The sequence below is a fragment of the Silene latifolia genome, chromosome X, assembly GCF_048544455.1.
Source record: "Silene latifolia isolate original U9 population chromosome X, ASM4854445v1, whole genome shotgun sequence".
NCBI classification, from domain to species: Eukaryota; Viridiplantae; Streptophyta; class Magnoliopsida; order Caryophyllales; family Caryophyllaceae; genus Silene; species Silene latifolia.
This window is the reverse complement of record NC_133537.1, coordinates 78,249,797-78,262,629: the sequence shown is the minus strand read 5'-3', so window position 1 is coordinate 78,262,629 and position 12,833 is coordinate 78,249,797. Positions and strand designations below refer to the sequence as shown.

General features: G+C 34.7%; 2 protein-coding genes across 2 annotated transcripts; both read right to left on the bottom strand.

Annotated features, from left to right (window-relative positions):
* Positions 1-586: 586 nt before the first annotated feature.
* Positions 587-2,608, bottom strand: LOC141617674 (uncharacterized). Its single transcript, XM_074434840.1, has 5 exons — positions 2,427-2,608; positions 2,054-2,210; positions 1,755-1,975; positions 1,255-1,348; positions 587-1,144 (listed from the first exon to the last, which is right to left on the bottom strand). The coding sequence occupies exons 1-5, from the start codon at positions 2,606-2,608 to the stop codon at positions 587-589; spliced, it is 1,212 nt and encodes a 403-aa protein (XP_074290941.1).
* A 714-nt stretch (positions 2,609-3,322) lies between these two features.
* LOC141617673 (uncharacterized) lies at positions 3,323-4,141 on the bottom strand. The gene has a single exon (XM_074434839.1). It carries the CDS (start codon positions 4,139-4,141, stop codon positions 3,323-3,325), a length of 819 nt encoding a protein of 272 aa, XP_074290940.1.
* Between the last annotated feature and the right edge of the window lie 8,692 nt (positions 4,142-12,833).

Here is a 12,833-nt window from a genome sequence, read left to right as displayed (position 1 = left end):
TATTGATAAAGGTTTTTGTGGGTTTTAATCAATATCGAATAAATTTGCTATTAATGGGGAATTTTTCTGGGTTTCATCAATTTCGGATTTCCCAAATTCGACAAAAAAGTTAGGGTTTTTGGTGAAGAATGAAAATTTTGTTAATGAAATGTTGAAGTGTGTACTGTATTATGTTAATGAATGATGAAGAATGAAGAATATGTTAATGGAATGTTGTGTTTAATTAATGATGATGAAGAATGAAGATGGCGGCAGAGGGGGAGGTGAGAGAGAGGAAGTTAAAAAAATGAAATTGTAGTTCATTTAACAAGAGTTTACCTATTTAACAGGTAGCCCTTCAACTAGGTGTAAAACGGGAAGGTTGTTGAATAGGTAGGATTAATGTGAGATAATGTAAAAGGATTAATATAGGTGGGACAGTAATAGGATAGATTATTCCTGTGAAATAATCCTTATTTTTATATAGAAACTTGAATTATATTCTTATTTAGAGTTAGTGTACATCATAACAATTATTGAGGTACATTTCTAAATACAAAACTATTTTTTTTTTTTGGCAGCAATATATAAAGGTTACACATTAACACTACTTACTCATGGCCCTCATAGCGAGGTCATGAGCAATCTTATTAAAACGCCTAGGAATAAAAGTAAAACATAAACAATGAAAATACGGGAAGTAGAGACCCATGTCATCCAGGATCCCTTTAGTGCAATGATGCGCCATCTCATTCCTAGTCAGCTGAAGTAACAGCTGCAAGCAGTCCGAAGAAACTTCTAAATGAAGGATTCCCTGTTTACGAGCCCAACCCAACACATCCTTTAGACGTAATGCTTCTGCTTTCAATGTATATTGCGCATTAATTTTAACACTTCTAGTGAATAAAGAAGCACCATCATGGGCATAAGCAATCCACCCAATAGCCGAATTCCTAACAGATTTCCATCCTACATCGACCATTACCTTAACTGAAATGCACGATGTTGCTCCACCGATCACATAAAAGGGTTGTCGATCACGTACCTCCCGGACCAAAGAATCACAACCCCTCCCTATATCCTTACTTGCCACATCTCCTCTATCTCCCATATCCCGTGCCTTTAAGATTATATCCACTGTGCTTCTCCATATACCATAAAACATCTGGGGATGAAAACGGTCCCCATGAAAAACCACCCTGTTCCGGACCACTCACAAACACCACGAAGTACCCAAGAACTTAATCATTTTAAGTTCAGCATCCTCTGTCTTACCCAGATATGTGGCCCAGTTGATAATCCACTCCCCAATATCCATGGAGGGAGCACAATTAACGCGAATACCCAAGTCTGAACAGGTCCAAATGCGCTGAACCACACCACAGTCCCGAAACAAATGTGCTCTCATTTTCAGGACTTCCTCACCAGCCGCACATACTTTACAAGTAGGATCTACCTAAAAATTCCTTTTAGCCAGACTAGACCCCATGGGCAGAGAATCCGAAATAAGTCGCCATAAGAACACTTTCCACTTTTGCGGTACTTGTAATTTCCAAAGGCCCCTTCTACAAAAATTAATTCCTGCTCCATTTATCCGCGTTTTGTCTTTTGAACTCGCGTGCATCGACATAAATTTACTAAAAGCAACCCCATATCCACTCTTCACCGAATACATCCCATATCTCGTGTGCTTCCAATAAATGCAATCGCGAACATGCGAAACACAGACAAGGATGGCCAATACGTGATCCACGTCCTCCTTGTGGATAAGATACCTAACCCGCCTCTCATTCCAACCGCCATCCTCACGACGAAGATCTTTAATCGACAGATCTTTTAAACCAGCATTTTCTAGTTGTAGAGCTTCAGCACTCGGCCCCGGCGTTTCACCATTCACCCAACAAGTATTCCAAATATTGAGGTTAGATTCTATCCCTGGCTTCCAAGAGACATTTTGAGATAAAAGGTCAACACCATAGAGAAGACTTCTCACCCCCTATAACACATTACTTGATCTGTTGTAATCCAATCCTGTACCCATCCCATGTCGTCCAAACAACTTTGCTCTAAAAACCTTACAAAAGATAGAGTCCTGACCTAACACAATCCTCCAGGCCTGCTTAGCCAGCAAAGCTTGATTCAGACATTCTATATTACGCATTCCGACCCCTCCAGCACTCTTCGGCAAACTCAGAAAATTTCTACTACACCACTGAGTACCCTTTCCAGACCTACATCCAGCCCACCAAAAATGTGATAACAAAGAATTAATCTTGTTTGTCACACTTACTAGAATTTTGAAAACCGATAGAAAGTAATTTAAGAGATTTGATAGAACGGATTAAATTAGGGTAAGTCTACCAGCTGATGAAAGAGAAATCCCATTCCAAGAAGAGACCCTCTTCATAACGCTATCAGTAAGCGTCATAAATAAATCCCTCTTATACCCCTGAAATTCCATTGGGATTCCAAGGTACTTACCAATCCCTTTGTTTTGCCAAATATTAACGACCCGAAGACACTTCCTAGTCTGATTCAACCTCATACTTGGACTAAAAAGAATTCCAGATTTTGCGTCATTAATCTTTTGTCCAGATGCTTCACAATACGCATCCAAAATATGCCTCATGTGTTAAGCAGAATTTCCTGTGTCCCGGAGGAAGAAAACCGCATCATCCGCGAAGAAGAGATGTGTCAAAGGTGGAACCTGATTACATAGCCTAATACCTAGTAACAACCCACGATTTTGAGCTTGGATCACCATCCCCGATAACACTTCCATGCAAAGAATAAACAAATAAGGTGATAAAGGATCCCCTTGCCGAAGTCCACATTTCGGCAAGAAAGGGTTAAGGGGCGATCCATTAAGCAGCACCTCGTACGACACCGTCGTGACACAACTCATGATCAATGTAATTAATCTCTTAGGAAAACCAAATTTACCTATGACCTTCGCTAGGAAATCCCATCGAATCCTATCATAGGCCTTGCTCATATCAGCTTTCAATGTAAACCTTCCATATTTTCCACTTTTATGCCCATTTATCTCATGTATGGCTTCATGAGCCAAAAGAATATTATCACTAATAAGCCTTCCCGGAATAAATGCATTTTGAAACTCACCAGCTAATTTACCCATCACCCTGGCTAACCTATTAGCGATACACTTAGTGATAATTCTCATAAAGACGTTACAAAGGCTAATTGGACGATAATCTTGTACTACTTATGGATTTCCACTCTTAGGGATAAGAGCAATAAAAGTTTGATTAACCTCTCAAAGAACACGCCCCGAATTAAGCACAGAGAGTGCAACTTTAGTAAAGTCCTTTTAAATAAAACCTCAACATTTCTGAAAGAAAATGGCTGGGATACCATCAGGACCTTGAGATTTGAGGGGCCCCATTTGAAAACCTGCGGTCCTCACTTCCTTAGCAGTGAAAGATTTCCGCAACCAATCCACATCATCATTTGTCAGACTTTTCGTTACTCCCCGGAAAATCTCATCCTCAACCTCCAAACACTCGGTATCACCCAATAACGAATTGGCCCCATATAATCCCATAAAATATTGCTGGAACGCTCTACTTACTTCACTAGGATCATAAACCCAATTTCCATCATCTCCTTTAATCCCATGAATGAAATTTCTCCCTTCCCTGCCTTTGACCCAGTTAAAGAAGTATTTAGTACAGGTATCCCCATCGATGGCCCATCGAATTTTTGCTCTCTGTTTCCAAAACATATCTGCAGCTCTAGCAAAGGCCCGTACTTTCTCATCTACCTTAGAATATTCCTCATCTTTACCTTTCTGTATTGCTAACTCCATCCCCTTCTCAAGACGGTCATCAAAAACCTCCCACTTTTGTTTCCATTCCTGTCTCCTATCAAGCGTCCATGCTTTCACCCTTTGCCTAACCAAAGCTAGTTTCCTAGTGACCCAAAAGGCAGGAGAACCCCTAAAATTCACATACCAAGCCTTTTGTATTTCTGTGACACACTCCTCATGATCAAGTGCCCACGAATCCAATTTGTACGGTTTCTTAGTCACATTCCTTATAAGATTAAAATCCACCTCAATTGGGGCATGATCAGATATCTGAATTGGATAATGCTTTAACCCAGTATTCAAAAAGAACGTGAACCAATCCTTAGACCCCATGGCTTTATCCAACCTTTCATACACACGGGCTTGTCCCTTACGATTGTTACACCATGTAAATTGAGGACCCTTAAACGGTATATCAACTAACTGATTTCTAACTCGCCACTTATTGAATGTTCATGGATGAAATGGCAACTACTCTAGTTCTATTCATACAAATTTCTGAACTTATTCTTGCTAGTCGTCACACGATAATGCCATGTATCATAATGAAATCCACAAATTTTGCATCAAATACTCATGATGTGGTAATTAGCAAGAATGCAATGTCAATGTCATATATATTCAAGGAGGAATATGTTGGAGTCACACGACAAACTTCCTTGATCTTTACTTATTTGGGGTTTGTATCTATTTAAGTGTCTAACACCTTCTCTTTTGAACCTAGTTCCAACCTTAATAATTAAGATAGGTACTTACTTCTTATTGCTCCCACTCACTTCAAGAATTTCTTCTTGATGAAGACTTATCTTCATATAAATTCCTAGTTAATCCTTCACAATGATGAACTCTATTGTGCTATTTGGTTAATCAAAATTTCTAACAAATTAATTTACCAATTTTAACATTGTCATGTTCTTAACAACTTAAGTGCCTGATGACAAGTGTTTAGGTTGAGCAATAAGACTTTTGAACCATGGATGCATAGAAGAATATTATCATAACATATTTTGACCAATCATTACCTCTAGTCATATTTCTTCACAAGAAATCATACATAGGTATGTTAGGAATTTAAGATGCTAATTTTATATACATAGGACAACTCCTATGGAGTTCTATGGAATAGAACGATTCCTATGGAGCTAGTCCACAAGCTATGATACGGTTCATTTTTAGAAAGAGATTCTTTGTCGTTAGCAATAGTGGTTTAGTGGAGACTCGTGTTGCAATCGAATGATATCGCATATGAGTAGGAGTAATGAATAAAGAACAACATAAAATAATGAAATAGTGAGAAAAGAAACATTCATCGTTATAATTAAAACATTTTAGCATGTTTTAGCATTTATATAATGACCTCCACCCAATTATATAAATGATTTAGAGATCCAAAATTCATACTAACTTGGATGTGAGCCAACGGGCCCTCTACACCTTTACTAATATAACTTGGTGGGTTAACCCTCTTAACCGATTCTACAATTAGAACTCTCGGTCGATAAATTTACGTGGAGTTCATCTTTGGCCCGAACCTATTGCGGCTACAGTCGCAAAATACCTTCGTTGAGATCAACCAAACTTTTGAAGTGTAATAACTATTTATTACCCCACTAACCCAACGTCAATTGTAAGTACCCCGGTATAATATTTCAATACCGTATTGTACCTTTATGAAATTGAGATTCATGGGTTCCTACTATTTGGTAAGGCTATGTCTCAATCTTTAAAATGTGTGAGGTCGAGTCAATTTATTATCTATCAAATTTAAGTGAAATAAATTTTCGAACTAACGATAATTATAATTGACACGGTCGAATACTCGATATAATATGCATGTGTTTTTTATGGCGATTTGGCTATGCATGCAAACATATAAAGAAAAATGCAAAGCAATAAATAAATTTCCTAGTATGGCCTTCCTAAAATAGAAAATCTAATATTCTATTACAAATTCAGAAACAAACTCTATTGGTCCCTTGAACTTCAACTGGCACGCTTTTCCAAGGTAACAACGTCTTGATCGGAACGCCTTTCCGATTGGCACCGGCTTGGAGGAACTCCGGAATTACAAATAATAATAAAATACATAGCTATTCCTATTATACATTTGCAATATGGAAAAACTAGTAAAAATAAAAGTGATACGAGATCACAATTAAAATTACAACCGAATCGGTAATCCCTTACATTACGGGTAATACCGATTAAAAACTAAGGCTATACTAAGATAAAATTACATAATTCAAAATTATATAAATAAAATATGACATTCATCAATGAAATATGCAGCATTATTATATGATCTAACATGCCAAATTAATGTGCCAAATCGCCCTATTTAAACTTATATCGTATATAATCCGGTTTTATGGAAATGCGTGATAATAACTTATTAAAATCACAAATCAATACTTAAATCAAATTGAAGTCCAAGTTAACTATCCTAACCTTTTTAGAACTCAAAAATTAGACTTCATTCAATTTTTGACTATAATTCAACTTGGTTTTGTATTATTGCTTATTAACCTTCTCTTAATCATAACAATTATGAAATAATTCCCAATAAATCATAAAAATTTGAAAAATTTCGAAATCCCAATTTTGTAAATACTGGAATATTATCAACCAAAAAACTCAATAAAATTTTGCCCAAAAAATATTTATAATTTATTTCATTGATAAATCGTATAAAACATAACTTTTAAAATTTAATTCCAAATTAAACATTAAAATTATGGAAAAATCAAAATCAAAATTTTGAACATTCTCAAATAATTTCCAGAACCTGGAAATGTCAAAATTTTAACCAAAAATTTCGAATTTATTTTTATGACTAATAAAGTTGCCCATTTATCGATTTTATCACATAAAAATCAATAAACATACCAAATCAATCAAAATTAATCATGAAAATTTAGATCTAATGTTCATATCAAATATACAACATTAGAGAAAAATTTCATGCCATAAAATTTACTTTAGTTATTTTTGCTAAGAATAGTCACTATTTATATCATTTTAACCATTAAAATTATAAATCATGCATAATAAATCACATTTATCTAAAATTTTGACATACAATCTTTAAAATATCCATGTGACATCATATTAAAATTTTGTGGTCTGTTTCAAAGTTTAACTATTTTTAGTCATTTAACCTCTATTTATGCCATTTTTATCACATAAAAATCATAAATCATGAAATATTAATCACATTAATACGAAATTTTACATACAATAAATAAAATATTCATGTGAGGTCATACAAAAAAATCACGGCCATTAGTGAAGTTTAACTATTTTTAGTAAATAAAAGTTCATTTTACTCAATAAAATGTAATTATTTCACTAAAAATCATTAAAATAAGCAATAATCATCCATAAATCATCAAAATGATCTAAATATGTTTTAGAATCAGAATATATTATATGCAAAATAATTTTGTGGCTTTATAACATAAATCACAAAATAACTAGTTTTATTTAAGTTACATTTAACTCGGATAAACTAAACCGATTATGCATGCAACACCAAAGCTCTTGATACCAATTGTTAGGTTCATATACCCTTATTAGACTCATATAATCATTTTATAAATTACTTATAATTTATATTTGTGTAGATCTAGTTGCATGCATAACAAAATAAAAGAGATGAAGAAGAAAACAATGTTCCTTACAATGTTAAATGGTTCGAAATGGGCACAAGTAAGGTCTCGTACCTTCACTTGTTCTTGAGCTCAATATATTAGGATGATTTCCAAAATCTTCAAGTTCCAAGTGTAGGAACACTGTAATCGGTTGCACCCAAAACATTCCCATAATATTAATTCATATACTAACTAGGTATTATGAATTAGTAACCTTAAATTTGGATCTAATATTATTTTAATGACTACAATAGTAATTTTAGAGATGTTTTTAGATCTAGAACAAAATTATCATAAAACAATTTTTATGAGAGAAGATAAGAGAGAGAGCATATGAGATTCTCTACCCAATAAAAATGAGAACCAAAATGTTCTCTAATAGGGATGGGAAACCGGATTTTGGTGGCTTGGGAAGGCAAGGCTTTTGCTTTTTATCTTACCCAAATGCTTTTTGTCTTACCCATAATCCTAGGGTAGGTTTAGCTAAATGTAAGGTAATTATGGTGTTTATTTATATAAATAAGAACACCCATTATCACCCTTAACCACCCAATTTTGGTCCACCCTTGATAAAATGGAGATCCATTTCACAACTTATATTTTGTCATTTGTAATGTGTGATATGTGACACATAACATGTCACAACTAATTTTAATACATATTTAACAAATTAAATATCATTATATTATCAAATAAATTACAAATAACAATTTAAATAGTAATTCACAATTACATATATGTAAAACGGGTCGTTTTGAATTTAGTTAATATAATCTACAACATTTTGTAATTATAACTAACTAACAATTCTTCTCTCAAATGTTTCATAAACATTAATCAATTTTAGTAATATAACAAATTAATTACTAAACCGAATCTTATTTAATCACATTTCAATAAGATATATAACTCTCTCTTATAAAATAAATTTGTTCAATTTAAGGATTTAATTAATCCGTATCAATATACGATTAATTAACTTTTCAGTTTGGGAATCGTCTTATACGTGTGACCTTAAGGGATCAACTGATCACCATCGTCAAACGACACTAATGTCAAACTCTAGTTAGCCAATCATTACTGATTAATGTTGATCAGTTGACTATATAATGAATCATCCCTTATGTATTCTTATTATGAGATTTAATTATGATTTTAAATCATGTGATCGCACTATTGTTGAGGATACATACTCCAACACGTGCCCCACTGAGTGACAAAGGCCGTCTTATGCATGTCTTATATGGTCATTTTGATCTGATTATACCCTGCATACCCGTCCATGAAGGATAACAATGCGTGATCCTCTGTATTATCTACCAATATATCGATGTGTGGTAGAGGGAAGTCTTGCTTTGTTTAAGTTTCTGAAATCAACACAAACCCGGATTCGTCCATGCTTTTTGGGTACGGGGACTATGTTAGCCACCCAGTCTGAATACTCGGAAACATTGATGAATCCGGCTTTGAATTGTTTATCGACTTCTTCTTTGATCTTAAGAGCCCATTAGGTCCTCATCCGACGAAGCTTCTGATTTACAGGTTTGAAACTTGGTTTGATTGGAAATCTATGCTCTGCAATATCCATGTTGATTCCTGGCATTTCTTTGTAGGACCAAGCGAAAACGTCCTTGAACGCTTGTAGGAGATCTATGAAATTGGCCCTTGCAGTTGAGTTTAAGGTCGTCCTTATTCTAAGTTCTTGGGGTTCTAGATCGGTTCCAACGTTGATGGGTTCAGTGTCTCCAATAACTTGTGCTCCTTCCCCTTCTTGTAGTATCTCTTTAACTATGTAGGGAGGTAATTCGACTGAGTCTGGGTCAGGATCATCCTCATTATCATCGTAAATAGAATTGCATTCAGAATAACACAAAGAGTAAGAAAAATCTGATTTATTTATATTAAATTTTGAAAATAGCAAAATCAAAGAAGCCATCTGTTCAGTAGTCAGTGGCGGTAAAGGGACAGCTGCTTGGACATTTCCCGAGCTACTGTTACTATTTGATGCTATGCTAGGAGAAACAAGGGGATGGGAGTGACGACAGAAGAAGTGTTGGACCATATAGTTTATATGTTTATGTTTTGATGATGTCAAGGTATTTTATATTGTATATACTTGTTGTGCGTAATAGTTTGTTAAGTGTTTTAGCATTAACCTTTTGCGAACAACAAAGAGGATTGTGACGGTTACATAAGAAGTTCAAGCCCTCTATCAAGATCAAACAATCCAAAGATTCATTCAAGTATTATGTGAAGACGAAGTTCGTCTAGAAGATTAATCAAGCTTGGATGATGATGTAGCCTATACTCGAAGATCTCCTTGAAGATTAGAATAGTATAGGTGATTATCTCGTAATGGTAATTAGAGAATGAGTTTCCTAATTAGTAAAGTTATAGCTTTGCAGCTATAACATTACTAGTAAAAGAGTTCAATGTTATAGCTCTTCTACTATAACATTGAAATGCTGAGTTTTCATACACGACTTTTAAATGATTCGAAAATTGTTTTTACAAATTCTTAAAGTTTATTTTATATGTTTTAAGGAAAGTATTTATTTTATAAAGCCCGGTTTAGTGAGGTCCGGTTTTATGATTGGCGTTGATTGATAGTTTTTGGGTCAACTTATGAGTTGGACTCTACTATCAATTAGGGTTTCCATCTAGCCTCTTCTAAACCTAAATTCTAATTATATACTAAGATTAGGGTTTGCATGGTTCACGAGCCTATGAGCCGTGGTATGCCGTGTTACCTAAGAGATATTAGGTAAAGATTTTATTCTATAATATAATCTTTACATATCTTGTATATCTTACTTATATATTTGTTTATGATAAAAGATATTCTTGTTTTAGGAAATCTTATCATAATCTTAGAATTTATAGTAAAGATAATATTTGAAAGATTATATTCTATCTTTAGAATATTCTTTATTATCTTTTATGGCCTTTAGGTAAGAGATAATAAGAAGATATAATTTGCAATTATATCTTATTTCGGCTATTAGGGTTTTTATAGAAACCGTGTGGCCCTCCTCTTCTTTGCCTATAAATACTTTGTTATTTGCAACATCTAAAATAGAGACCTTAAGCATAAAAATTGTTTTCATATTTTAAAGAGCAAACCGTGTGTTTTTAACGAAAACCGATTTGCAAATTTTGAAAGGTCGTGTGTCACAAAACTCGCATACTTGTTTTTCATTTATCGTTATAAGATAATAGTGCTTAGTTGATTTCTTAACTTGTTCATTAATGTGAACCTTTGTTAGAATCATTAGTGCTTTCTTATTAGCGTAAGTTAGTTACTCGAGTATTTAACGGTACTCATTGAGTTACAGCTAGAGTTAGTTGTACGAGTTGGGTTAGTAAATTTGTAATCCGTAGAAAGGTACTAAATTTATTAATCGAGAATAGTGGACGTAGGTTTTGATTTGTGAAACTGAACCACTTCAAAAATCCGCGTGTCTCTTCTTGTTTCGTTCTTTCGTTTACTTTGCTTACAATCGTTAGTTGATTAGTTAAAGTTTAATCAATAAACTTTAAATAATCAATTACATTCGCACAATCGAAAAAGTTTTAAAAAGTTTTAAATTCTCAATTCACCCCCCCCCCCCCTCTTGAGTATTTTGGATCAATAGACTCTTCAATTGGTATCAGAGCCTCGTGCTCTTGATTGCCTAACCGCAAAGAGGCTGATCTATCTTGTTTTTCATTTATCTTATTGTTTTATATTCCGCTGCCTATCACGTGATAAATGGATTCCAAATATCTCAAGTGTCCCGTCTTTGATGGGAAGAATTATGGATTGTGGAAAAACATGATGACTCACTATGTGAAAGGACACGATTGGGAGTGCTGGAGGATTATCCAAAACGGACCACATAAAATTCTTGTGGCATCCGAGGAAGGCACTACCTATGAAAAGAAAGAAGAGGACTATGCCGAGGCCGACTACAAGAAAGCCGAAAAGAACTCCAAAGCAATAAGTCTTCTGCAAAACGGAATGACCTCTACTGAGTTCGATCGGTACTCCTCTTGTTCCACGGCCAAGGAGATATGGGATGGGCTCAAATTAGCTTATGAAGGTACTTCCATTGTTAGGAAGCACCGAATTGATTTGCTTATGCAAAAATATGAGCTATTCATTATGGAGCCCAATGAGTCCTTAGATAGTATGTCCGCAAGGTTTTCAAGTATCATAAACGAACTAAAAAACCTAGGTAGGAAATTCAGTACTGAGGACATTGCTAGAAAGGTTCTTAGGAGCCTTACTAAGAAGTGGCGTGCTAAGGTCACTGCAATGGAGGAATCACGAGATCTTGAAACCTTATCCTATCAAGAACTCATAGGTGCTCTCATGGCCCATGAAATTACTCTTAACAAAGATGACGCTGAACCAAGTCGAAATAAGAGTATGGCCTTAGCGAGCGAAGAGGTAGACTCTGAATTAGAGGATGAAACTGTCTTGTTTGCACGACGTTTTAAAAATAAAATTTTTCGAAATAGACAAACAAAATCATCCTATAACAACAATAACAACAAGTCATTCAACAAAAAGGTTAATGACTCAAAGTCGTCCTTTGCAAATAGAGGTTGCTTCAAGTGTGGAGAATCTAGTCACATGATCAAAGATTGTCCAACATGGGAGAAGATAAAGGACAAGACGAAACGTGAGAAGACAAAGAAAGAATTCAAGCAAGTTATGATGGCTTCGTGTTGGGGAGACCTTGACTCGAAGATGACGAGGAATCAATACGACGAAGTAGCAAACCTTTGTCTCAAAGCGGTGTCGATCTTGACCTAATCTCCGAAAAGATGACGATGAAAGCACAAATTCTCATTCAAACTATTGCTTTCTTGGAGAATCAGACGAGGATGACGATGAAGAGGTAAGTTATCTTGAGCTTAAGAAACGTGTTAGGAAATTGTCTAAAAGTTCTTTAATTCAATTCTTTGAACAATCTCTTGATAAGTGTCACGAACAGGATTTGGAATTAAAGGATCTAAAGGAACAGATTCTCGAAATTGCGGAAGAGAATCATATTCTCAAGACTAAAGCTAAGAAGTTGAAGTCTAAAGTTATAGCAGAGAATGCTACAACATTAGATTCTACTATGGCTGAAAAGAAGGAATTAGAGTCCAAAGTTATAGCTAATGAAGCTATAACTTCCAACCTAAAGCTTAATATTAAGCACCTTCAAGCCAAAGTTATAGCTAATGAAGCTATAACTTTAGAACTTAGAAAAGTCAGAGAACTTTTGGAAGCTAAGGTCACTTCTAATGAAGAAGTGATCTTGGATCAAAAGAAAGAGATAGATTCCCTTTCAAAGCAATTAAAAGAATCTAAGACCGACATGATCAATGTTAAGAAACACCAC